This window comes from Triturus cristatus, chromosome 6 (genome assembly GCF_964204655.1).
Source record: "Triturus cristatus chromosome 6, aTriCri1.1, whole genome shotgun sequence".
NCBI classification, from domain to species: domain Eukaryota; kingdom Metazoa; phylum Chordata; class Amphibia; order Caudata; family Salamandridae; genus Triturus; species Triturus cristatus.
The window spans coordinates 912,484,617-912,508,562 of NC_140589.1; the positions used below are offsets into that span (position 1 = coordinate 912,484,617).

Consider the following 23,946-nt stretch of genomic DNA (forward strand, 5'->3'; position numbering starts at 1 on the left):
TAAAACATGTTTGTTCCCGTTGTCGCGAGGGGGACAGCCCCCGCAGGCGTTGGGTCATATCCGCTGGGAAGGCAGCTGTCTCCGTTATCTGGGGGTTAACATTTACCATACCCAGGCTGATTTGCTGGAAGGGAATGTGGGTAGAGCGCTTCGAGGCCTAAGGAGTAGTATGGGGTTTTGGAAAACGCTCCCGCTCTCGTGTGCTGGGAGGGTGGCGCTGCTGAAAATGGTGGCGCTGCCGCGGCTCCTTTACTATTTTCGCACCCTTCCCATATGGATCCCGGCATCGTTCTTTGCGACGCTGCGGGTATTAACCACGAGCTTCATTTGGGGTTCGGGAAGGCGTCGAGTGGCGCTGACCACCTTGCGGCGGCCACGGGCAGGGGGGGGCTTGGCGGCTCCGGATTTCGAATGGTACTATCTGGCGGCCCAGCTTCAGTGGCTCACGCAGGCGGTGGCCAGGGAGTACAGGGGCCCGGAAGGCCCCCAGGGCAGACTAATCCCGCGCCACGTGCTGGCCTTTATAGTCCTCCACCAGAGGTTGGACCTCGCCCAGCTCACCATGGAGGAACGTACCCTCCGGTTATGCTGAAACAGGTGCCAGAGAAGGGCCGCCATAGTTCACCCCTATGCCCCGGAGATCCCCCTGGGGATGTGTACGGCGTTCCCGCATGGAGGAGATTGGTCGGGATTAGCGGTCTGGGAGGAACTGGGGGTACAGATGGTAGGGGACTTATTTAGAGAGGGAGTACTGCTGCCTTTCCAAGACTTGCAGGACTCTTATGGGCTTCCGCGGGGAGACTTCCTGCTTCATGCGGCCTTGGTGGCGAGCCTCCAGAGGCATTGGAACGTGGGGCTGTCGGAGCCCCGGCTGCCGCGGGTTGCCAATATGTAGTGATGGCGGCGGGGACGGCTAAGGCCATCACATGCCTTTATCGCCGGCTATCGACGGAGAGCCTCCTCCCCTTGGGCGCCTTGAGGGGAAAGTGGGAGGCGGACCTAGGGAAAGAGATCCCTGAGTCTACATGGTCCACACTGGTGCGGAGGGCGTGGAAGGGGACGAGGAATGCCAGGTTCCAGTTAGTCCAGTTCTTTACGTTACACAGAGCATACCTGACACCGGCCAAGATACTGCAATATTTCGGGGGAGCGCATTCTCAGTGCCCGCGGTGCGGGGTGGACGGTGCAGACTTTCGACACATGTTTTGGTCCTGTAGGCAGTTGGGTGACTACTGGGAAGCGGTGGTAGATTGCTTGAACCAGGTCACGGATCGCTCCATTGCACCGGAGATGGGGACCTGCTTGCTGCTTTGGTTCCCCCACACTCGTCGCACGAAGGTCACTAGCAAATTTTATGATCTAGGGCTGATAATGGCCAAGAGGGAACTGACTCTGCACTGGAAATCCCGGGGGGGACCCAGCTTCCTGCGCTGGAGATCAGCACTGGCGCGTTGGGCGGGGGCTGAGGGCACGCTCAGGGTGCAACTGGCCCTCCGGCGAGATGACGAAAAAGCGCTAGCGACGGCCCGGGCATGGGAAGCGTTGGTGGTAGAACTCCAGGGGTTGATGTCCGAGTCGGGGGAGGAGGGGAGTGGGTCTGATGGGGAAGTGGTAGTGGGGAGCGGGGAGTAGTCGAGGCGAGACGGCGGGCTCTGACCGCCTACACTTTGGGCTGGGCTACCGGGAAGGTCCTGTTGGTTTAGGGAGAGGCTGGGCCCCTGTATTGCATTGACCGGGGGAGGGGACACATCGAGAGTGGGACCGGGGTAGAAGATGGGGGCACACTGACAGAGGGAGGGGGAGGGGGGGGAAGGGACCGGGTGGGAAGGTTGAGCGGAGATGCTGGTATATGTGGGGTATTTCCTGAATGGGCGGGAATTGCGAGCTGATTGTTGTATTGATGTGTTGGAAAACAATAAAAAATGTTTCAACAAAAAAAAAAACATGACCTGGAGTCATGGATGCCTCTCTTTTTTTTTTTTTTAAATCAAACATGTATAACACATGCATACAGCCATGTATGCACTGTATACATAATGGCAAAACAGAACTGAATAACCAGTTCAAAACACTTAACAATATTATAGAAAAAGGTACTGCACCTAACAACAAACCACCATAGGAGACAAGTACCAAAAGTATCATAACCACAGGTAACCTGGCATTAAGATCATGCCTCCTGTAAAACTGAACCCTTGCCAGCAGCAAGCACATGCAATCACACTTGTGATCCAAAACATAATTTGATTGTTAGTCCAAAATTTCTCCAGGACTGTTAAGTACCGAAAAGAAAATTAGATACATACCTCAAAAAGGACGGTAATAGCTAACCTTAGACAAAAAACATATGCAAGAACATTGTAGGGGAATAAGAAGATGACCTTCTTATCCTATCACTATTTAGCGCATGAATGAGAATAGCCTTAACCATTCCAGACACTGCCTCTCAGACAGTCTAAGGCATTGAGCTTACATTGCAGTGTTCCAAGATTGAACAAAGGAATTACTTATGCCCTCGATGAAAGGATGGAGCCACAAATCCATGTATTCTGAAGAATACAATCATGGTGTTCAGAAATCGAAACACTCACAATACTTATGCAGTCCGCTCAAGAAGAGAAAATGAACTGCTCTAAATACCCTGGTTAAGAAAACCAGACGAGAGCCAAAGATAAATTATGGCTATGAGCCCACCATAAAGGTCCCTAAAGGACATATAATATAGTTCAAGAAGGACCAATCTAATAGCAAACAAATATACTACGTTAGTAGTACACATACAAGCTATACATTAGCAAACCAATACACCACATAGAGTAAGGCATAAACCATAAAAGGTATGAACTCTTGAGACTAAGCTCCTCATCAGAGTAAAACAAAAGAACAAAACAGCTATGCAGCTGCAAGGATCATCCAGAGATCAAAAAGAGTCAAATCCGGAGGCAAACCCCCTCTGCAAGAAAGAAGTTGTGCTTAATATTTCAACACCACAAAGTACAACAACAGTGGTGGCAGGAAATACACTTTCACCTAACTTAAAGAGCCACAACTGTGTCTGTATAAAGGGAAACAAAAGACCTGAAAAGGCCATATCACAAGCAACCAGCCATGAGGTGTTGTAACGCTGAATCCACACGGCTGTCAAACAAGCATCATCAAAGGTCATACTGACCCAAACAGACTCGAGGAACCTCGATCCCCGCAACAAAGCGTGTCTGCAAAGAGCAGCAGAAAGAGCCATGGCTCCACCAATAGTATCGGTGGTGTAAAAGTCATAAAGACTGAGTCAACTCAGACAAAAAGGAGGGAAGCCTGCAGAACAGAGTACCCCAATCCAGGCTAATTGAAAAGGGAAGGAGGAGACAGGCTAAGGATCTGACCCTCCCCGACGAGCCCAAAACCTGTGAAGGGCCGCATCCGCTTGGGATCCAAAAAGATAAGCCCCATCAAATGGCATGTCAATCAAGACAGACCAGACAACTTCAGAAAATCCAGACGGCTGGAGCCATGCATGCTGGCGCAATGCCACAGCAGACGCCACACTTGCTGAGCAGTCTGGCAGCCTGACGGCCATATGAGACTCCCACAAGGTATGGAGAAAACGTCCCATGACGCACACCGTATTAGTGGAGCGTAAAGCTGCATTTGTTAGAATCCTGTTCTCTGGACTCTTTATCAAGTTGGAATAAGGGAGGTTCTCCATGTAAGGGGGCACCGTAATGGCCTGGACCATGAAGCTGTAGTGGGTTGGCTGCCGAACAAGGCAAAAGGAGTCACCAAAGGCAGGGTGGTATGTGTGAGCAATAATGTGGTCCACTGGCACCCTTGCCTCAGGTTTTGCCCATGGCCCCCTTAAAATGTACGGGCCCGATTCACAGAACAAATTTAAGACTAAATCCTAAACTTAGTACCATTCTGGTATTCACAGAATGCACCTAGTACTTCTGCTATTCACAGAATGAACTTACTACTTTTGCTATTCACAGAATGAACTTAGTACTTTTGCTATTCACAGAATGGATTTACGACTCCTAAACTTACGTCCGCACTCGGGCCGGAAATTCCGGCCCGGAGGCGGAGCTTCCGGCCCGAAGGCGGGGCTTCCGGACCGGAGGCGGAGCTTCCGGGCCGGAGGCGGAGCTTCCGGCCCGGAGGTGGGGATTCCGGCCGATTTAGCTATGGCCGAAATCTCCACCTCCGGGCCGGAAGCCCCGCCTCCGGGCCGGAAGCTCCGCCTCCGGGCCGGAATTTCCGGCCCGAGTGCGGACGTAAGTTTAGAAGTCGTAAATCCATTCTGTGAATAGCAAAAGTACTAAGTTCATTCTGTGAATAGCAAAAGTAGTAAGTTCATTCTGTGAATACCAGAAGTACTAGGTGCATTCTGTGAATACCAGAATGGTACTAAGTTTAGGATTTAGTCTTAAGTTTGTTCTGTGAATCGGGCCCTTAGTTAGGACCTCACAAAAAGGGAGCACCGGCTCAACCCCCAACTGGCCGGGATGAAGAACCTCAATAAGAGGGTCTTAGCCTTTTCCACAGTAGGTAGACTGATATGCAAGACATCAGCCACTCTCCTCAAAGCCTCTGCCAAAGAAGAACTCGTTTCTGAGGCAAGGCCAGGCAGTGTCAAAACGAAGGAAGAAGGGGACAAATCTAGCCCACTCGCTTTACCTAGTTCTGCAATCCAGCTGTCCAACCCAGAAGGGGCCAATGGATGCTCCAAGGGGGTCATCTCCTCAAGATCATCCCCTAACAGGTCTTGTGGATCCTCCACAGAAATGGACGGTGCCACAAACAGCTCCATAAATGACATCAAACTACATTGAGGCGACGCTGCGCCGACGTCCATCTGTGCAGATATCTGCAGTCGCGGAGAAGCCTGCTCCACAGTGCACACCGACTCCAGCTCGGAGTCTACCGGCGCTGCAACTACATGCACTGTAACGTCGTGACGGAGTCAACCGATGCCATTGGTGGCCCCGAAGGACCGTGCACTGGTGCCTCAGAGTACGAGGCTGGAACTGCCGCTAAGGGTGGACCCGCAGGCGATAACGCAGATACAGCACCAACAACCTCCTTGGGGCCTGCAGGCGCTCCAGAGGAAGACAAGGGCCCAAAGACCAGATGAAGAGCTTGGTAATACTCCTGCATCTGCATCCAGGGCAAACCAGGAGGCTCAGGAGTGACGCCGGAGTGGGAATCTCAACATTTGGGCGAGAGACACCTTCGTGATCCACATCGTGAGTAGGAGATGCCATAGAGTGCCGGGCCTTCAACCACTTGCAACACTGCTTACCATGTGATGTCAACAGAGACTGGGAATGTTGCCTTTGACCATGGGGTGAAGAGCGGCACTGCCGGAAACAACCTCTGGCCCAGGATGAAGACCGATGGCGTGAGCTGAAAGTCCACGACAGCCGAGCTGTCAGAAGCTTTATGCTCCGCTACCACAGTGCCTTCGGCTTCAACCACTGACAGGCGTCACACTCGTTGACGTCATGATGCTCGCACAAGCACCACATGCAGAAAGAGTGTGGGTCTGTACCCGACATATTGCGAGCACAGGACCCACAAGACTTAAACCCAGAGGACATAGAGCACACTGTTTCAGAGGAAAAAATCACAGCAGGCCGAAAAACAGCCAAAGATACGCTTCTCTGGATCCGTGTTGCAGCACGGAAAAGAAAAAACTGTCATCCGCAAGCTGGAGGCGACTTATATGGCTCCACTGACATCATGACCTGAGTCAACGTCATCACGGAGCAGTACGACGCCATCCGCCAGTGCGCGGAGGTACTGCTGACATTTTTTCGGATCCAGACTGGTGCCTGTGGAAAATTCAAAAGTTAAGGAAACTGTGGCTAGATGTCTCTATCAGATTATGCTACTCTGCTCTATGGCACTCTACTCCATGGCATTTCACACTACGTCATAAAACTGTATGCCACTCCACTCTATGTTATTCCACTGTATGCTACTCCACTCCACACCACTCCACTCTCTGCCATTTCACTGTACAGAACTCCGCTCTACTACACAGTACTTTAGTCTATGCTACTCAGCTCTGTGGCATTCCACTCTACTCTTCAACACACTACTCCACTCTACACTATTCCACTGTAAACAACTCCACTCTACGCTACTCCACTCTACGCTTTTCCAATGAATGCCACTCCACTCAACCACACTCCACTCCTCGCTATTCCACTGTATGTAACTCAACTGTATGCCACTTCACTCTATGCCACTGCACTTTCTATCGCTCCACTCTACACTATTTTACTCTAAGCCACTCCGTTCAGTGAGACACTACTCTACTCTATGCCACTACAACCTTTGCCACTCAACTCTACTCTATGACACTCCTCTCTACAGCTTCCCAGTCTAGCCCACTTCACTGTACTCAACTCCTTTCCATGCCACTTCACTGTACGCTATTCCACTCTATGTCACTCCACTCTACCAGACTTCACTCCATGTCACTCCACTCTACGCCACTCCAGTCTATAACATGCCTCCCAATTGTATACAACTTCACTGGACACTACTTCACGCTTCACGACACTCTATGCCATGACACTGTACACCACAACACTATTCAACTCTATGCTACTCATTGTACGCCACTCTATTGTAAGCTATTCCACTCTACACCACTCCACTATACATCGCTCTAAGCCACTCTACACTACAGTATTCCACTGTATGCCACTCCACTGCATATGCCACTCCACAGTTTGCAACTCTACTCTAAGTCACTCCACTCTATGCCATTCCACTCTTAGCCACTCGACTTTACACCACTCCACTCTATGCTATTTCACACTATGCCGCTCCACTGTGTGCCACTCTATTTTATTTGACTCTATGCCACATGACTTTACAACACTCTATGTCACTCCAATGTATGATATTCCACTCTTTGCCACTCCCCTCTACGGTATTCCACTCTATGCCATTTGAATCTACACTATTCGACTTATCGCCACTTGACTCTACAGCACACTACTGCACGCCACTCCACTCTACATCAATCCACTTGACGCCACTCCACTCTAAGCTATTCCACTATACACTTCCTGACTGTACACCACTCTATGCCACTCCAAGCTATTCCACTCCTTGCTATGCCACTTCACTGCTTGCTATTCCACTGTATGCTACTCCACTGTACACCACTCCACTATATGCTATTCCAATGTCTGCCGCTCCACTATCTGCCACTCCACTGTATGCCACTCCACTCTGGGCTGCTCCTTTCTTTACCACTCCACTCTACGAAATTTCACTGTATGCAGCTCCACTCTACACTACTCCACTCTATGGTATTCCACTCTACGCCACTCCACTCTTCCTCGCGCCACTCAACTGTATACCAGTCCACTGTATACCACTCCACTCTACGCCCTTCAGTCTATGCCACTCCACAAAACGACACTCCACGCCATGACAGTCTATGTAACGACATTCTACATCACGATACTCTATGCCATGACCCTATTCCATGACACTCTACCCCACCCAACTCAACTCTACGGTATTCCACTGTACGACACTCCACTATATGTCCCTCTAAGCTACTGCACTCTACAGTATTCCATTATTCGCACTCCAGTCTATGCCACTTCACTCTACTCCACACCACACTATGCCACTCCACGCAATGCCAATGTATGCCACTCCACTGTACACCACTCCATGCCAATCCACGGTATGCTATTTAATTCTATGCCACTCTATTGTATGCCACTTCACTCTTCACCCCTCCACTGTACGGCACTCCACTCTATGCTATTCCACACCACTCCACTGTACGCTATTCCACTGTAAGCTACTACACTCTACACCACACTACTGTATGCCACTCCACTCAATGGCGCTCCTCTCTAAGACAATGTTTGCCACTCCACTGTACACTCTTCCACTCCACAGCACTCCACTGTATGCCACTCCACTTTACACAGCTCCACTCTGTGCTATTCGGTTGAACGCCACTTCACTCGACACCACTGTACAGTATGCCACTACACTCTATGCTATTACACTGTACGCCACTGGAGGCTACATCACTCTATGCCACTCCGCTGTACTGTATGCCACTCTACGCCACTCCACTCTAAGCAATTCCACTCTATGCCACTCCACTCTAAGCCACTCCACTTCACTCTACGCCACTCCACCCAACAATATTTGCCTCCACGCCACTGTATCTCCAAACGACGACACTCTACTGTATGATAATACACTCTACGACACTCTACTCCACTGTAGTCTGTGACAGTCCACTTAATGATGCTCCACTCCACTCCGCGACACTCCACTCTAGGATTTGAAACGCTTTTCAATTTAAAAATAAAAACCATTGAAAGTCAAAGGAAATAAATTAAGATTAAAGATTAGTTTAATAAGGGAAACTTTCTTTATTCTTTCTATACAAACCAGATGTATAGTGATACCTTAAATTTATGATTTACACACCACCTCGCACATACTGTTATCAACTCACTAGCCACACTACATTAACTATTACTCACGCCTTTCTGATGCACTGCTTATACCCTTTCATATTAAATCGCTTATACCATATACAATGCCATTACATTAAAAAACAACACTTATGACATCTCAAATGACATATTTTGTGAGAACAGTGTACATGGTATAGTGACGTTATAGTTAATGTAGTTTAGCTAGTTAGTTGACAACAGTGTGTCTAGAGGTGCGTGAGTTACAGTAATTAGAAGGTGGTGCGTAAATTAATATAACTGTATGGTATAAGTCAAACTTATGAATTTCTAATGTTTGTGTAGGTTAAGTTTGGATTGTATAGAATTAATAAATACAGTCATAGTAATTTGAAGGTGGTTTGTGAATTATAAATTTAAGGTATAACTATATCTTTAGAATTTCTAATGTTTGTGCAGTTTAAGTTTGGTTTGTAAAGATAGAATAAATAAAGTTTCTCCAACTTTAACTAGTTTTTAACCTTTGCTCTTTTCATTGGATTTCAATGGCCCAATCCCTCGGGGCCAATCACTCCATTTTATGGGTAGGGGGCATGCAGACCCTTTTCCTGGCCATCACGAGGACCTCCCACCCCGCCGTGTGGCCCACTGCTCCTCGGTTTATCACGAGGCCCCAGGAACTGCATCTCCAGGGCCATAGCAACGTAAAAGTTGCTGAGGGTGCTCCGGTGCTCATCCAGGAAACTCACAGCAATTGGTGCCCATGGGTCCGCAGGGGAGCCCCAGGATCGCCTTGGCCCCTGTTTTTTCCCCAGCCTGTACCCTTTGTGGAGCAGTGGGAGCCAGCTCCATCTGTTTGCGCCCACCCACCGGAAGGGGTTTTATCTGGCAAACCCAAAGCCCACTCTATGTATATTTTAAGGAAATAGTTACAATATGTATTGTAGACAACTGTGTTGTCAAGCCAGATTTAAATGTGGGTGGCACACCAGGCAAAGCGCCTCTGTGTTCCACAAATATGCAATGTATACCCACTTGATGGCTTTTTCCTTGGAGTGTGATGCTACCACTATATATTAGACATAATGAGCAGTTCAGTAGCAACACTTTACAATATGTAACATGAAAACAAATCACCCAGATAAAATGTTCAAAATGGAGCTATCCCTGAGCTAATTTATAAACAATTCTGAGGCACTGCAGCTAGAAGCAATTATAAAAAAAACCCTATTCTTCAAGCTCCAAATTGTGCAGGTTTTAAAGGAATTAACAAAATCACTGGCTAAAGGATGAATGCTTAACATGGCAAATGAGAGTGCTGTTATAGTTGAGGGAAATAAAGTACCTGCAGGTCTTCATACATTTGCAGCAACCTTTGTTTTAGCAGTGCCCGCGACTTCTGTTCCTCTTCTCTTTCACGTAGCACTTGCTCTCTAAGCTCTTTGTACTGACGGATCTCCTCTGCTTTCTGCATCTCTTGCTGTAGTAAGATAGCCTCATTTTTAAGCACAGGTTCTGGCATTGTTGTCCTGCAGAATGATATAGTATATTTCAGTTTGTATCCTTGTACTTTATGTGATGGTACCCCATTCGTCAATCAGTAAGATGAAGATGTGGAATAATAAGAATTTGGAAGAGGAGAACATTTGGCCAAGAACACAAATCATATTTAAGACCCCATATGTAAACTTAGGATTCCTAACATAACTTCTAATGTCTTATTTTTACAATATCTCGTCTTCTGGTTTAATGTGCCTTTCTTCATGAAGCCCACCATGTTTCATATTCCTAATGTTTAACATACTAGAAATCCTCACGAGACCTCATGCGAGTATGGACATACTAAAGATGTTTAAATTAATCGCTCAGAGAAGCTGAGATCACCTGAACCATTTGCAATCGTCTGGAATATCACAGACGCAGACCATACCAATGTAGAAATGCTCTTAGGGATTCAAATCACTACAGTCCAAGATAAAACAAAATTGGAATTCTGCACTCAAAGGGTTACTCCTGAGCTTTGAGTACAGCTTTGACAGATTCACAAAAGATTCAATAGCACTCTAGTAGATCTATAACAGTCATAATGTTTCTGAAGTACTCTAACTTGTAACATTTACTCATGTGGTATCACCACCATGTGAAAAGTTAGGTATGTTCAAATGTAATTCAAATGTGTTGCTCTTTTTAATTATTTTCTCCAGAGGAAAATATTCTTTCTTCTAAAGGAACATTTTACCAATTATCCTAATTCAATATCAAAATATACTTACTCCTTTGACAGAAAATAATGTGTATGTGTTTGCTACAGTGGGAAACTACCTTCAAGAGTAAGTAAATACCCACAAAACTGTGAGCTCGTGTGGGTTCAGCTCCCTCACGGCCCCAACCGGAGGCCGCAGGGAGAAGGTGGCCCTGCTAGGGGCCCCGAAACTCGCTTTCTGACAGGATTTTATGTTGGAAAGCCCGGCATAGAAAGCGTGTCGGAAACTGAGCATTGTAATCCCAACAGCGGAAACGCTGTCCATTGGGATTACGTGCCGGTCTCCAACTGGCCGACGTCCTCCTTGAGCCCCTCGGAATCAAGTCGGAATGACCATCTGGTTTCAGTTTCGACCGTCTGCATTGTAATGCGGCGGTCGGAAATGAAATCACAATGAGGCTCGGATGGCCTCCAACCTGAGGTTTGAGGCTTTCCGAGCCTCATTGTAATCGGGCCATATATATTCAAATGCATTAATCCTGTCACAGTTGTGGATTTTCTACATTTCTAAATGTACATTACTGACATAAAATTCTGCTAATCTTGATTCAGCAAATCAATATTTGAACTTTATGTAAGGTACCTATTGGCACAACAGTTCAGTTCAGGCGCATTAAAAATTGTAAACTTAGTACATTGTATTTTGAATCCTGTGTTTCATCCCACATAGACGTATTGTTTACCTCTTTGTAGGCCTCTCAGACCAGTCCATCTCAAAGCCGCAACGGTTTCAGAACATGGCTGTATAGCTAGTGAAAGGTCTAAAAAATTATGAGTTTTTCTCTTTGCCTGAAAGGCTGGTAGTGTATGAAAGGCTGGCAGGGATAGGGCATTGCCGGTTACATGCCGTGTTGAGGCTGTCGAATGGCTGAAAGTGGGTCCAATGAATAGCAAAAAGCCAAGTTGGTGAGGAGGCTCCATCCAGAATTCCAGGGACAGCCTGTAGAGCATTAAGTTGAAGGACGTGGTTGACAGCTTGTGGGAGAACTTGGTGCGACTGCTCTTGCTGTTTGGCTGCCGCCTCTCTGACTGTGATTTCGGGCAAGTGTGTCGGAACCTGGCCGGGCCACACTTCTTTGTCCAGCTCAGCCTCAACCTGGCCTCAACCTGGGGGTAGTGGCCACCCTGGAGTGGGCCCGACTGTAGACCAACTGCTCAGTACAGTCCCGCTTACAATACTGTGTATATATGTATAGCGCCTAGTGCCACCAGCTGCATTAATTATAGCAGGCTCATAAGTATGTGCAGACAACCAATTGCTGCAGGCACTCTTGTATATATGAAGTATACCAGCGGACCAGTGTCTGAAAAGATGGCAGGGATGGGGCAGTGTTGTCGACATGCCATGTTGAGGCTGACAAATGGCTGAAAGTGGGCCTAATGAATGGCAGAAAAGGGAGTTGGTGAGGAGGCTCCATCCAGATCTCCGTGGAGGACCCCTAGAACTCCGAGTTGAAGGATATGGTCGATTGCCTGTGGTAGAACTCGGTGCAACTGCTCTCGCTGCGTGGCTGCCACCTCTCCATCTGTGACTTGAGACAACCTGGGGGTGGTGGGCGGCCTGGAGTGGGTCCAGCTACTGGCCGAGGCCATCCAGATCAAGCGCACAGTGCAGTCCCTCTTATGAGTATGACACTCTGATTACAACTGCAACACAATACTGTGTATATGTGTATAGTGCCTAGTGCGGTCAGCTGAATTATTATATCAGGTTTGGATGTATCAGCGGACAACCACTCGGTGCAGTCCCTTTTGTATGATTTTTTTATTACAACTACAATGACAATAAGAGTGTATATATATATATATATATATATATATATATATATATATATATATATATATATATATATATATATATATATATATATATATATAGCGACTAGTGCTGCCAGCTGCATTAATTATAGCAGGTTCATCCGTATGTGCAGGCAACTATTCGGTGCAGTCCCTCCTGTAAGTATGACTCTCTGATTACAACTGCATGACAATATGTGTGTATGTATGTACAGCGCCTAGTGCTGCCAGCTGCATTCATTAAGGCAGGTCCGTACATTTGTGCAGACCAACCGCATGGTGCATTCCCTCTTGTATCACTCAATGATTGTGTTGGAAGTGGGGGTCCTTATCGCTTACCGCCGCCACCAAATGCTGGAGGCGGGAGTCCCCGACCCCTCGCTTCAACGTTAGGCTAAGTAAGGACACCGTCTGAGATAGCCCTGCTCACCCCCTTAGTAGCTTGGCACGAGCAGCCAGGCTTATCTCCAAGGCACGAGTGGTCAGTATGCCAAGATATGCCAGGTCTAACAGATTGCAACTGTAATTTCAATACTGTGGATAAATATATAGAGCTTAGTGCTGCCAGCTGCATTAATTCTAGCAGGTTCATATGTATGTGCATTCAACCTCTCTGTGCAGCCCTTCTTGTTAGTGTCACTCTCTATTAATACTGCATATTATCAATGCCCCTCCCCCATGCTCAGGTCTCTTGAACCTAACACCATCATCAGGCTTCGATGGAGGTGGGGGGTTCCGCAGATCGCGCCTTCTGGGACATTTGCAAAAGAAGCCTCCCCAGGAAGCCAGTCCTTGGCGAGCCCAAGGGGGCATGTGATGAGCCTTAATGGCCAGTAGCAGGAGCTGGGAATGTGTGACTTCTGTGTGGCTCTCCTGCTGGAGTCGGGGGCCCTCAGGCTCATTCGTATGCGGAATGTGCGGCTGAATCCTGAACTTGATTAACTTGCAGCTGTCCTGGTGGGGGGCCGGGGCGGCTCCTCCACTAGGGCGGAGGAGCATCGCCCCACTGCTTTCTCGCAGTGCGAGAATCAGAAACATAAAATGGTAATAACTCCCATTTTATGTTTCTGCTTCTCGCACCGTTAAATATGTTATGTTATGGTATGTTATCTGGTATTTATCAAGCGCGCGGCTACTCCCAAGGGTGTCCCGGCGCTAGAAGAAAAAAGACCACAGAACAGCAAACAGAACATCACCCCACAGCAGAAATCGGTCAGATCCTGATGTTGGAAAAGCCATGTTTTTAGTTTCCTCCTGAAAGTAAGGAGGTCCGGAGCCTGTCTAAGAGAGAGAGGTAGGCTATTCCATAGCTGAGAGGCCACCACTTGAAAGGATCTTCCCCCTACCCGGGAGAGCAGGACCTTTGGAGTAGAGGTCAGGAGCTGAGCAGAGGACCTCAAGGTACGTTGAGGTATATAGGGTTGAAATCTTTCCCTAAGGTAGAGGGCTCCAATCTTATGAAAAGCTTTGAAGACCAAGACTAGCGCTTTGAAATGGATTCTTTTTCGCACCGGAAGCCAGTGTAGGGAAGACAGAAGATGGGTCATGTATGTCCTGGGTCCTGTCAAAAAGATGGCCCTGGCCGCCACATTCTGGATCACCTGTTATTAGGGAGGCCCAAGTACAGGGATTTTACATAGTCCAGTCTCAAAACCACCAGGGCCTGGACCACTGTTTTCCTGTAAGAGATTGGGAGCAGGGGGAGAAAATTCCTCAGCATTCTCATAACCCCAAAACAGGCCCCTGCCACCGATTGGACTTGAGCCTTCATAGAGAGAGCAGCATCCAATTTGACCCCCAGATTTTTCATGGTGGTAACTGAAGACGAGGGGGAGACATGTCCTGCAGCCACCAAGTGTGCCATGCTTCACACGGACGTGAGCCGAAGAAAATAATCTCTGACTTTTCAGAGTTACACTTCAGTTGGTTTTGTCTAAGCAAAGAAAATACCTCTGAGAGGCAGGTGTTGATCACATTGCCTTTAAACTCGGCACCCTTCTTGCACATGAACAACAATTGAGTGTCGTCCGCATACAACACTATTTTGGCACTGTATTTCTCAGCAAGGAGAGCATGAGGGGCCATACACAAGTTGGACAATGTTGGGCTCACAATTGAGCCCTGTGGAACCCCAACATTCATGGGAGGGATTGCGACTGCGAAAGGCGGAGACCAGATCGTTTGTGAACGGTTATTTAAGAAGGAGGTGAACGATCTCAATACCGTTCCTCCGATACCGCCCTCCTTAAGTCTTTGCAATAATCTATTGTGGGGCACGGTATCGAAGGCCGCAGGAAGGTCCAACAACACCAAAACTGCATTGCCTCCTCTATCCAGCGTGGCTTTTATAGTTTCAGCAACTTCTAGCAGGGCCATTTCCGTGCTGAAATTAGCTCTGAAGCGCGACTGGCTCGGGTGCAGAAGATGGTTGGCCTCCACGTAGTTTGTGGTGACTGTATTGACATATTTCTTTAGGAGTGGGAGAATTTTGGCATGTTTCCAGGTTTGCGGCATGTGCCCCTCCCGCAGGGCGGTGGTCAAAATCAAGTTTACTACAGGGTTGATCACTTCTGCAATAGAAGACAGTACTTTTGCTGGACATGGATCTGATGGTGAGCCATACTTAAGAGTTTTCATGAGTGCCAGGGATTGCTCCAGAGTAATAGCAGGAAACTTCATAAGGGAGAAATTAGTATTGGAACAAGCGTCAGGGGGCAGACCAAGTGTTTCCTCTAGCGCTGGCGACTGAACTTCGAAAGAATCCTGGATGTTTTTAATTTTATCATCGAAGAAACAGGCCATACGACTGGTCCAATCGCTCGTGGGAACAAACGGGCAACCAATTGCCGTGGGAGAGGAGAAGCTTTTTACAATATTAAAAAGTTCTCTGCTTTTATTGCCCACCTGATCGATTTTAGTGGAGAAGAAGAGTTTCTTTCCATCGCAGACTTTCCTATAATCGTCTTTCAACGCCACACTCTTTCAAGGTGTTTACTTGCACTTTTCCTTTTCCTTAGGGCTTCTGTAAACCAAGGGGCAGAAAATGAGTTTAATTTAGCTGCCCTCGAGGTAGGGGGTGGCAAGTTCAAGGGCCCGGAGTTGTAGCCAATGCTCTAGGGAGTGCACATCCTTCTTGAGATTACCACTGAGGGGAATAGGGAAGAGACTCAGAGAGCACTGCATCGCCTCTGGTGAGATCAAATGGAAGGACCTAAAACTGCTAGCGCGGGTTTTACCCTGTGGTTGGGGCCTGTCTGGTTCCCTACATACTTTGAAGCCTATCGAACAGTGATCCGACCAGGTTAAGGCGAGGGGGACATGTATTTCGATCCAATTCGATGAGAAGATCTGGTCCAGCGTGTGCCCTTTTTCATGGGTGGGAAGAAAGATATACGGGGTTAAATTAAGTATGTCGAGGGATTCGGCAAACCTCATAGACTCAGGTTCCAAGGGGTTATCCATATGGATATTAAAATCCCCAAGGACCAGGCAGTGACTGTATTTGGCGGCTATGTGAGAGATAGCGTGGCTGATAGACTCCAGAAATTTCCCCTACGGCCCGGGAGGGCGGTAGATTACTACCCCTGCAATGGACTGATGGGCCGAAACGTTCAGAAGGAAGCCCAAGCGCTCAGCCCCCTCTATTTCCATGATCGGTAAAGAAGAGCAGCTGAGGGAGCTCCTAAAGATTAAGGCCACACCGCCTCCTCTCTCCTTGGGACGATCCTTCCTTAGGATCTGATAGCCTGAGAGAATCGCGCTAGTGATGGTGGGGTTGGAGGCGTCAGTTAGCCATGTCTCAGTAAGAAACATCAAATCGGGGGTAAAGTCGGCTAACAGGTCATAGAGTTGAAGCTCATGTTTTTTTGCTGAGCGTGTATTCAGTAGGAAAGCCTTCAGGTAATTACCTGCACCACCCTGCTAAATTCTATGTATACCGGTATTTGGTTTTACAAAGCGTTCTCCAGGATTGGGGGAAGCTACCCAGTTGCAGTATTTACACACAGGGGGATCATTACTCAACTGCATATGGAGGTGCTGCCTGCAGTTCATAAGTCACTGTGAGAAAGCAGAACAGAAGGGTTTGGTTTTGGGTGTGTGAGTGGGGGGGGGCTGTTCTGCAAGTAGGGGAGGAGCAGTGTGCACACTCCTGAGTGCGTATGACTGGTTTGGTTGGCCCTCTGGGGCCGCCCAAACTAGTCATACGCACTCTGCCCTTTCTCCATGCTGGCTCCAATGCAGTCTACATGGAGAAATGGCCTTCCCATAAGCCCCTGGCTGGGCGGCATCCCCACCAATCACAACGCTGCCATTGCAACATTGTGATTGGCTTATGGGAGGGGAAGGAGGCTGCCTACTTTCTGCTGCTGGCAGGAGAGCAGGAGCAGGCGCCGTGCAGGACTGTCGCCGAGAAAACGCAAGACCCGGCCGGCGGACAAGTACGTTTTTTCTTTATAATTAATCCCCCCTCGTCCCTCCTCCCGCGCGACCCCACTCGCCCCCCACCTGCAATTAATGCCGGCCGCGGCATCCTGCCCAGGAGAGCCTGGTGTGCTGAGAGTTCATCCTTTGAAACTCACACCTTCCCCCCCACCACTCTACAGTCTCCTCTTAATCTCTGAGCACAAAGGGCTAATTAGAAACAAGAGCTGTGTCATGGTAGGGGAACAGCCTCCATCCCAAGCTCTCAAGGGCCCTTTATTATACCTGGAAACTCCTGGACCTGGTCTTGTCGACATCTCCTGCCACCCTTGGATCGCAGCCACCTGAAGATAGTAACCTTCTCAGGACCAGAGTTCTGCAGGAGGTAGGGACCTCTCCCTGTCCGGGGACCATCTCTTACAGACCAGTACTACTGACTTCTCACATCCCGAGGTTCAAACACAGCTCAGAACATATCTTATGAGTATCCTGGTACCCCTGGTACAGCAGACCCAATGCCGGTCACTGAGAAACATGCCAATGCAGAAAAGCATCATATAGGTCACTGAGAAACATGCCAATGCTGAAAAGCATCATATATACCTTCTCTTGCTGTCCAGGATTAGGGCCCGGTAGACTAGTTTATTGCTCTACTTATTTATCTCTTGATGATACTGAGCCAATATTCTGTTCAGTGACAACTGTTTATTTACCAATACATTACACACACCGAGACTCTCCACTTTATGGCTATTGCTACACCACTCAAAATGTCATTCTGTTTCTGTTGTGACTATTGTTTTTTTGGCCACTGCTTTTGTTAAAACTCAGGTCATTGCCTGTAGGATTTATGTGTTACATGCTCTGTGTTGCTCCAGATTCCTTCCTGGTTATTTCTCGTGATACTGAACCTATAGGATAGGCTGTTTTAACCTGTATGGCTCACTGTTTAGATAGATATCTCTCGCTTACTACAGTATACTTTCTGTATAATGCAGCACTCTACCGCAGTAATTCATGGCCAAAAATGCATTGCAAAAAAACCTTCCCTATTATGATATCTGTCTGCGCATGCTTGAGTGCTGTCTGTTCCCAAATTGCATAATAAATGCTCCCCCCGACCACAGCCCAATACCCCCTAACCCCAAACATCAGTCCAGGCCTGTCCACGAGTTTAAAGACCTCTGGATTAGAGGGTTACTAACATATGGGTCTCACTAGAGCAGGTCATGAATGAGGTGCCCTGGTAGAGCCACCTGTACGCATACTGGAATAGAATGCATGTGTGCACGTCAGAATTGAGTTGCATTGGCAGAGCTGAACGTGGGTGTCACTGCCTTAGGGCAGGATCAATGTATCTATACTAAAAACAGAGGGTATTCATGCAGATCAGAACAGAGTTGCATTGGCAGAGCACTATGAGACATATCTACAAGGCGGCGATATAAAATTACCGCCGCTTTTGCGGCCGTTTTCGTCCGAAAAGCCGCGATAATTTTATCGCCTAATCAGCAAGGTCACGCTATCGCGTGAAACCTTGCCTTAGCGCCAGAATTCCTAACGCCCATCTTTGATGCAAAGTGGGCATTCCTCCGCAGGATAACGGAAGAAATGTCACTAAGCGACATTTCTCCTATTATCAAGCCTCACGCAAAGCAGCATAGCGACAGGAAAAGTAGTGATAACCTCTGTTATCGCGATAATCTCACGTTTGGCAGTTAGCGCTAGGATTTTTATCGCTTTTGAGATAAGCCTTGCTAATAGCACGCTATCTCAGCGATAAAAATCCACGCTAGCCGGCGATAATTATACTAGCGCTAAATGCGCTTAGCAATAATTATCTCCGGTTGTTGCTGATATGCCCCTATATAAGGTACCTATTGGCTCAACAGTTCAGCTTCACCAAGGCACAAACTTGTCTTACCAGCAGGCGTATAAGGTCTTTAAGGGGGACCTCAAGATGATAGTACAGACTTCGGGAGAGAGATTGAAGTTTCTCTAATGCAAGTTAAAGTATGTTTATTTCAGTTAATTAAAACCATAACATTTTCTACAGGAAAAGTTAGAATATAAACATCATTAAAAAACATGATGATAAAGAAAGCATTGTTGTACTGATGGCACTAGCAGAGGTCTATAACTCTCAACCAAGTTCACTAGACTGTCAGTTGAAAATTCCTCTTAGCCTCCATCTTAATTAAGTTTCACTATTGACTGCTGGCCTGCCATTGTCTGCTAGAGCCGATCTATTTACCAAATCAACTGCCCTGTTGTACTCATGCCACCATCATACCCAGCTCATGCACACAGATAGCTCCTAAGCAGACTGCTCTAGGGAATAGGCCCAGGTGAAATTTAAATTACACTGGTATAATTCACATAGCACTTGTTAGGAGAAATTTCTGAAATTGAGCCATTACGCTGTAGTTCGCTGCAAAATTATAGTGCGGGACAAAGCGCATAATCAGAACATGAGCAGCTATTATTTGCACCAACTGTGGGGGGTTTTTGTGCTTTATTTTAGTACGAAATGTGTCATGTTGTCAAAACATTTAACATAAGGGCATATTTCATGGTAGAAGATAGAAAAACATTTTTGGAAACATTTTGAAATCATTTTCCTGAAATTTTGCACAATTGCCCAAAAACAAATTACACAAATTCCACAAAACAAAATAATATAAAATTACCCAAAAATATTAATAAACATAAATACCTAAATTAGCTTTATGTACAGCAACACTTGAAAGCCTGAGTTTCTAAATATTTATCCAAGCACGTACATATGGGTCTTCATATAATACAATTTTATTTCTCTTTATTTTTTTCATCTACATGTATACCTTTTTTATGTAGTTATGTACCTATATATTTATCACTTTACTCCCACTATAAATAAAAAAATATGATCAACTCTCTCCAATTCACTACTCTATATCTCAGCCTATACCTCTTTCAATATATCCTCTACCTACACTCTCTCACTCATCTCAAACCTCATTTTACAACTATGATCTCCCAAATAACCCTTTCTAGACTCTTCCCTACTCTATCCCTAGTTCGACTCATCCCAAACCTCATTTTACTGCTATGATCTCCCAAATACCCCTTTCTAGACTCTTCCCTCCTCTATCCCTCCTTTATCCTATTCAATCCAGCTAACAGGCTCACACGTCCACCACTCCAATTAACCCCTTCAGTGCCCGCCCCTTTCCCCGCCCAGTGCCGGCCGTTGCATTAGCGGGCGGGGTCTATGATGAGCTGGACTCGTCATGGGCACAGCGCCACCGCGGCCCATGACGAGTCCAGCTCGTCATGGGCACTGAAGGGGTTAACAATTTATATTTCCCCATACTAATCCACCACTAATCCACCTTGGGTTCTGGAGTAGCGTGTTACTCGCCAAAAAGCACTTCAACGCCTCATCATGGGTAGTAAGCTCTATATAAATAAAATTACAATTACAAAATTCCTAACTGTTTTCCAGTAGCTCAAAGGACACTTTTCAATTCATTCTACGTAATCCAAAACTCCTTTCACAAGACTAGCCAGGTCTTTCTATTCCACCCTGTCACCCCATATAACCTTACTTGGTCACTACGACCACGTACTGCCTTTCTCTTGCGCGTGCCCTAATATAAGCAGATGCACGTCAGCAGAAGAGCTTTTCACAGCCCAAGCTCTGGAATGGTCTCCATCAGAATATGCGAAATTTTTCTAATTTTGGAGCTCTTAAGCATGCTGTAAAAGTCTTTCTATTTTCACTGCTCTAGTTCTGACTCATGTAGGCAAGGGCTGGTCCCCCTTTTTTTTTTAAAAAAAAACATATTTTTATTGTTTTTTCTTCATAATACAGTTTTACATGTCATTTCGTTATTTTACATTTTCGCGCATTGAGCCACGCTATAGCAAATATACAGACCTTTCCGAACTATTATGGGCACGTCACAATTCTATTACATCCTGTACTGCGTTATTCGGCAAGGGCTGGTCCCTTGCTGTCTTTAATCCTCGACTTTTGGGATGCTATCCTGTTTTCTGTTTTTCTTATTCCTACATACAGCTAGATAAACATGGCAATGTGGTCGTTTACAGCGCTTAGAAACAGGAGAAGTGTCAAACAAGTTTTTAGTTGAGTATTAATATCAACTATTTTCTGGAGATTGTAAACTGCTGTTTGTAAATTGCATAATATGAGTGCTCTAATTATTACTACCGACATGTTTATTTCATAGTGCCTAATCCTGCTGCTTGCTCTTTCTAAACACTGTAACTAAAAGGAATGACTGGTACTCAGTTTAATGGTGCTCAACATATGGATCTTGGCAAACAACAGATTGAGTTGGCCTAACTGAGATTCAACTCGTGAACTGCAGACCACAAACACGTCAGCAGTGAGCTGCCTAGCTCATCGAGTCATCTTGCTGGCTTATTACTGGATACAGAATGCGGCCTGGGATCCACAGAATACACACTTATAAAACAGTGTGTTACAGACATTACAGCCCTGTTGATGTACTTAATTATTACTTCCTTACTACTGAATAGTAGTTTGCTACACACACTTAAGCCAGGTTGAGTCGTGGCTCTTGTAGAAAAAAACCTAAATCTGTATCAAGGACATCAACCCGCAATCCCACTCACGGTCAACATCTCATTTAAAGCCCTTCATCTCAAGGCATTGGAATGTGACCGTATTTGAGACAGCCCTCTGTTGTGGCTAGTCCCACGTTCCAAATCGGGTCTGCAATGACCGCTCTCAAAGATAACAGAGGAGGTTCAGCAAATATCATACATCAGTATATGTTTATTATTACTGCACCCTCCCGCACACAGGCTGGCAATTTCTTCTCTTGCTGTTGACATAACAGATGGAGCTCCAACATGGGTGGGTTCTCTGCCGAAACACCCAGATAAAAAGTGAAGTTTGTAGCGCTGTCATTACAAGGAACTGGGGGGCTTATTTATGAGCCCATGCATCCCTTTTGTGCCGCCATTGCGTCACTTTTAGCTGCGGTGTAAATAATGCGCCGTGTTGTGCCATATTTACGCAGCGTCACTTAGTAAACCCCAGCGCTACATTATACCTGAATTGGGTATAATGTATGCATGTTGGGCATTCCCCCGTAATGAAGGGTCGTAGGAGTGGATCAGTGAAATTTATGAGAATTAACTGCGCCACTTTTAAGACACCATTGCGTGAAAACCTTACGCCTGCCTTATGGCAGGGTAAGGGTGAAGCAGGCAGTCCCACATGGGCTTGCTCCATGTGAAAGGAACATTGCTGGAGTTGCATCACGCTTCCGACACAACTCCAGCAATGCGCCACTTTTGCACCAACAGCTATGTCAGTAAAACTGACGTATATATAACTCCTATGACATATAAAACAAAGTGGATATGCTTTTAACGACCTGCACATCAAAGTGTCTCCTAAGCATATAATTCAAACAACAATAAAGATGAGTCAGATATTGAGTGCAAATTTGGTGTCCAACGCTCATCCACCTAGGGCGCCAAGTTCCGCATCCACAATATGTGGAGCAGGTCTAGTTTTAACAAAAACCACCAGAGCACATCATGTGTAAGTTACTCTCATCCTTTGTGCAATTCGCACTCTTCTTCACTGAATGTTCTTATGTTACCGAGTCCCCAATCAATAAGAATCATGTAGTGTAGATCAGTCAGATTTTATTCCTTTATATGACATTGTGCTCCACAGCCGACGCGCGTTTCGCCCTATCAGGGCTTCCTCAAGGCTCACTAGCAATGTATTTCACAACCTATTTGTCTCAGTTAGTGCATCCAAATATATTTCTGAAATCCGTATATATAACTCCTTGCGACATGATGCGTCATACAGTAAATATGACACATCCTAGGTGTCGCAAGGACAGTGCACTGAGAAGTGTCACATCGCTGCTTTCACGCAGCAATGCACCACTTCTCATAAATTAGGCTCCAAAGGTTTTTGTGGAGTGCCACAAACCATAACCATCATGGTTCTCTTTCACAGTTGTATTACAACCTTACAGTAGATTTCTTCATGATGAGTAAAATGTTTGTATCTGCAAAATGCCGGATCATGCTGTATGTGATCTCCGAGAAAAGAAAACAGAAGAATACCAGTTTTGAGCATCAGATCACATAGCAGGTTTCATTTTACAAATACTAGACTCCAATTCAGTGAATGCCTTTGAACTCGAAATTGTATTCTACAAGTTTGTTTTTATTAAAAAGTAGCTCTATCACCAATTTTTTTTCTTTTCGTCATTGGCAAGCCTGCGCAAAAAGTAACAACCCCCAAATCTTTAACAGTAAAAACCCCACATCTTTAACAGTAACAACCTCCAAATCTTTTTCTCTCTGTCTTTTTACTCCTCCTTCCTCCTTGCCCTTCCCCATTTCCTTGTTTCTCTCTACTCACATTTTTATTCTGTTTGAAATTATTTGGGGGATCGACCTCCCATTTCCCCCACCCATAACCACCTGATCACTAGGGTTTGGAATTTCAAGTTAAGCTGATATACCGGGAAAAATTCTGGAAATTTGCTACTTCATAAAGAAGTATGATGCTTTCTGAATTTGTGCAAGCACAGTATTTTAAATACAATGTTGGACTGCACCCTTGTGTCCCATACCACATGCAAAGCACATCAAGTTGAAGCAGTGTGACCTAATTGGCTCCCTGAGACACAATAGAAGCTATTTCCTGTTCCCGAAGAACGAACAAGCTACTTACCTTTGGTAAAGCTTTTTCTGGTGGATACAGTATATGCCTGTGGATTCCTCACCTTTTGAATACCCCCTGCGCCAGCATTCCGCGGAAATTATTTTCCTAGCTCTCCCACGTCGACGAGGACGTCATAATAGCACGGCTCCGCTCGCGTCTTCATATGACGTCATCGGAGCCATAAGAAGACCTCGTTGGCGTGCTGAGGTATATTCCACCCATTTTTTCCGTGCCCTCGAGGCAAACAGGCGGACCGACAACATTTT

At 46.4% G+C, this 23,946-nt stretch overlaps 1 protein-coding gene across 2 annotated transcripts in view; it reads right to left on the minus strand.

Annotated features, from left to right (window-relative positions):
• ADGB (androglobin) overlaps positions 1 to 23,946 on the minus strand; it is a 1,188,702-nt gene that overhangs the window by 42,766 nt on the left and 1,121,990 nt on the right. For both annotated transcript variants that reach the window (XM_085611585.1, XM_085611586.1), the window contains exon 34: positions 9,811 to 9,994. In XM_085611585.1, the coding sequence (XP_085467711.1) occupies positions 9,811 to 9,994 (184 nt within the window). The remainder of the gene's footprint in view (positions 1 to 9,810; positions 9,995 to 23,946) is intronic.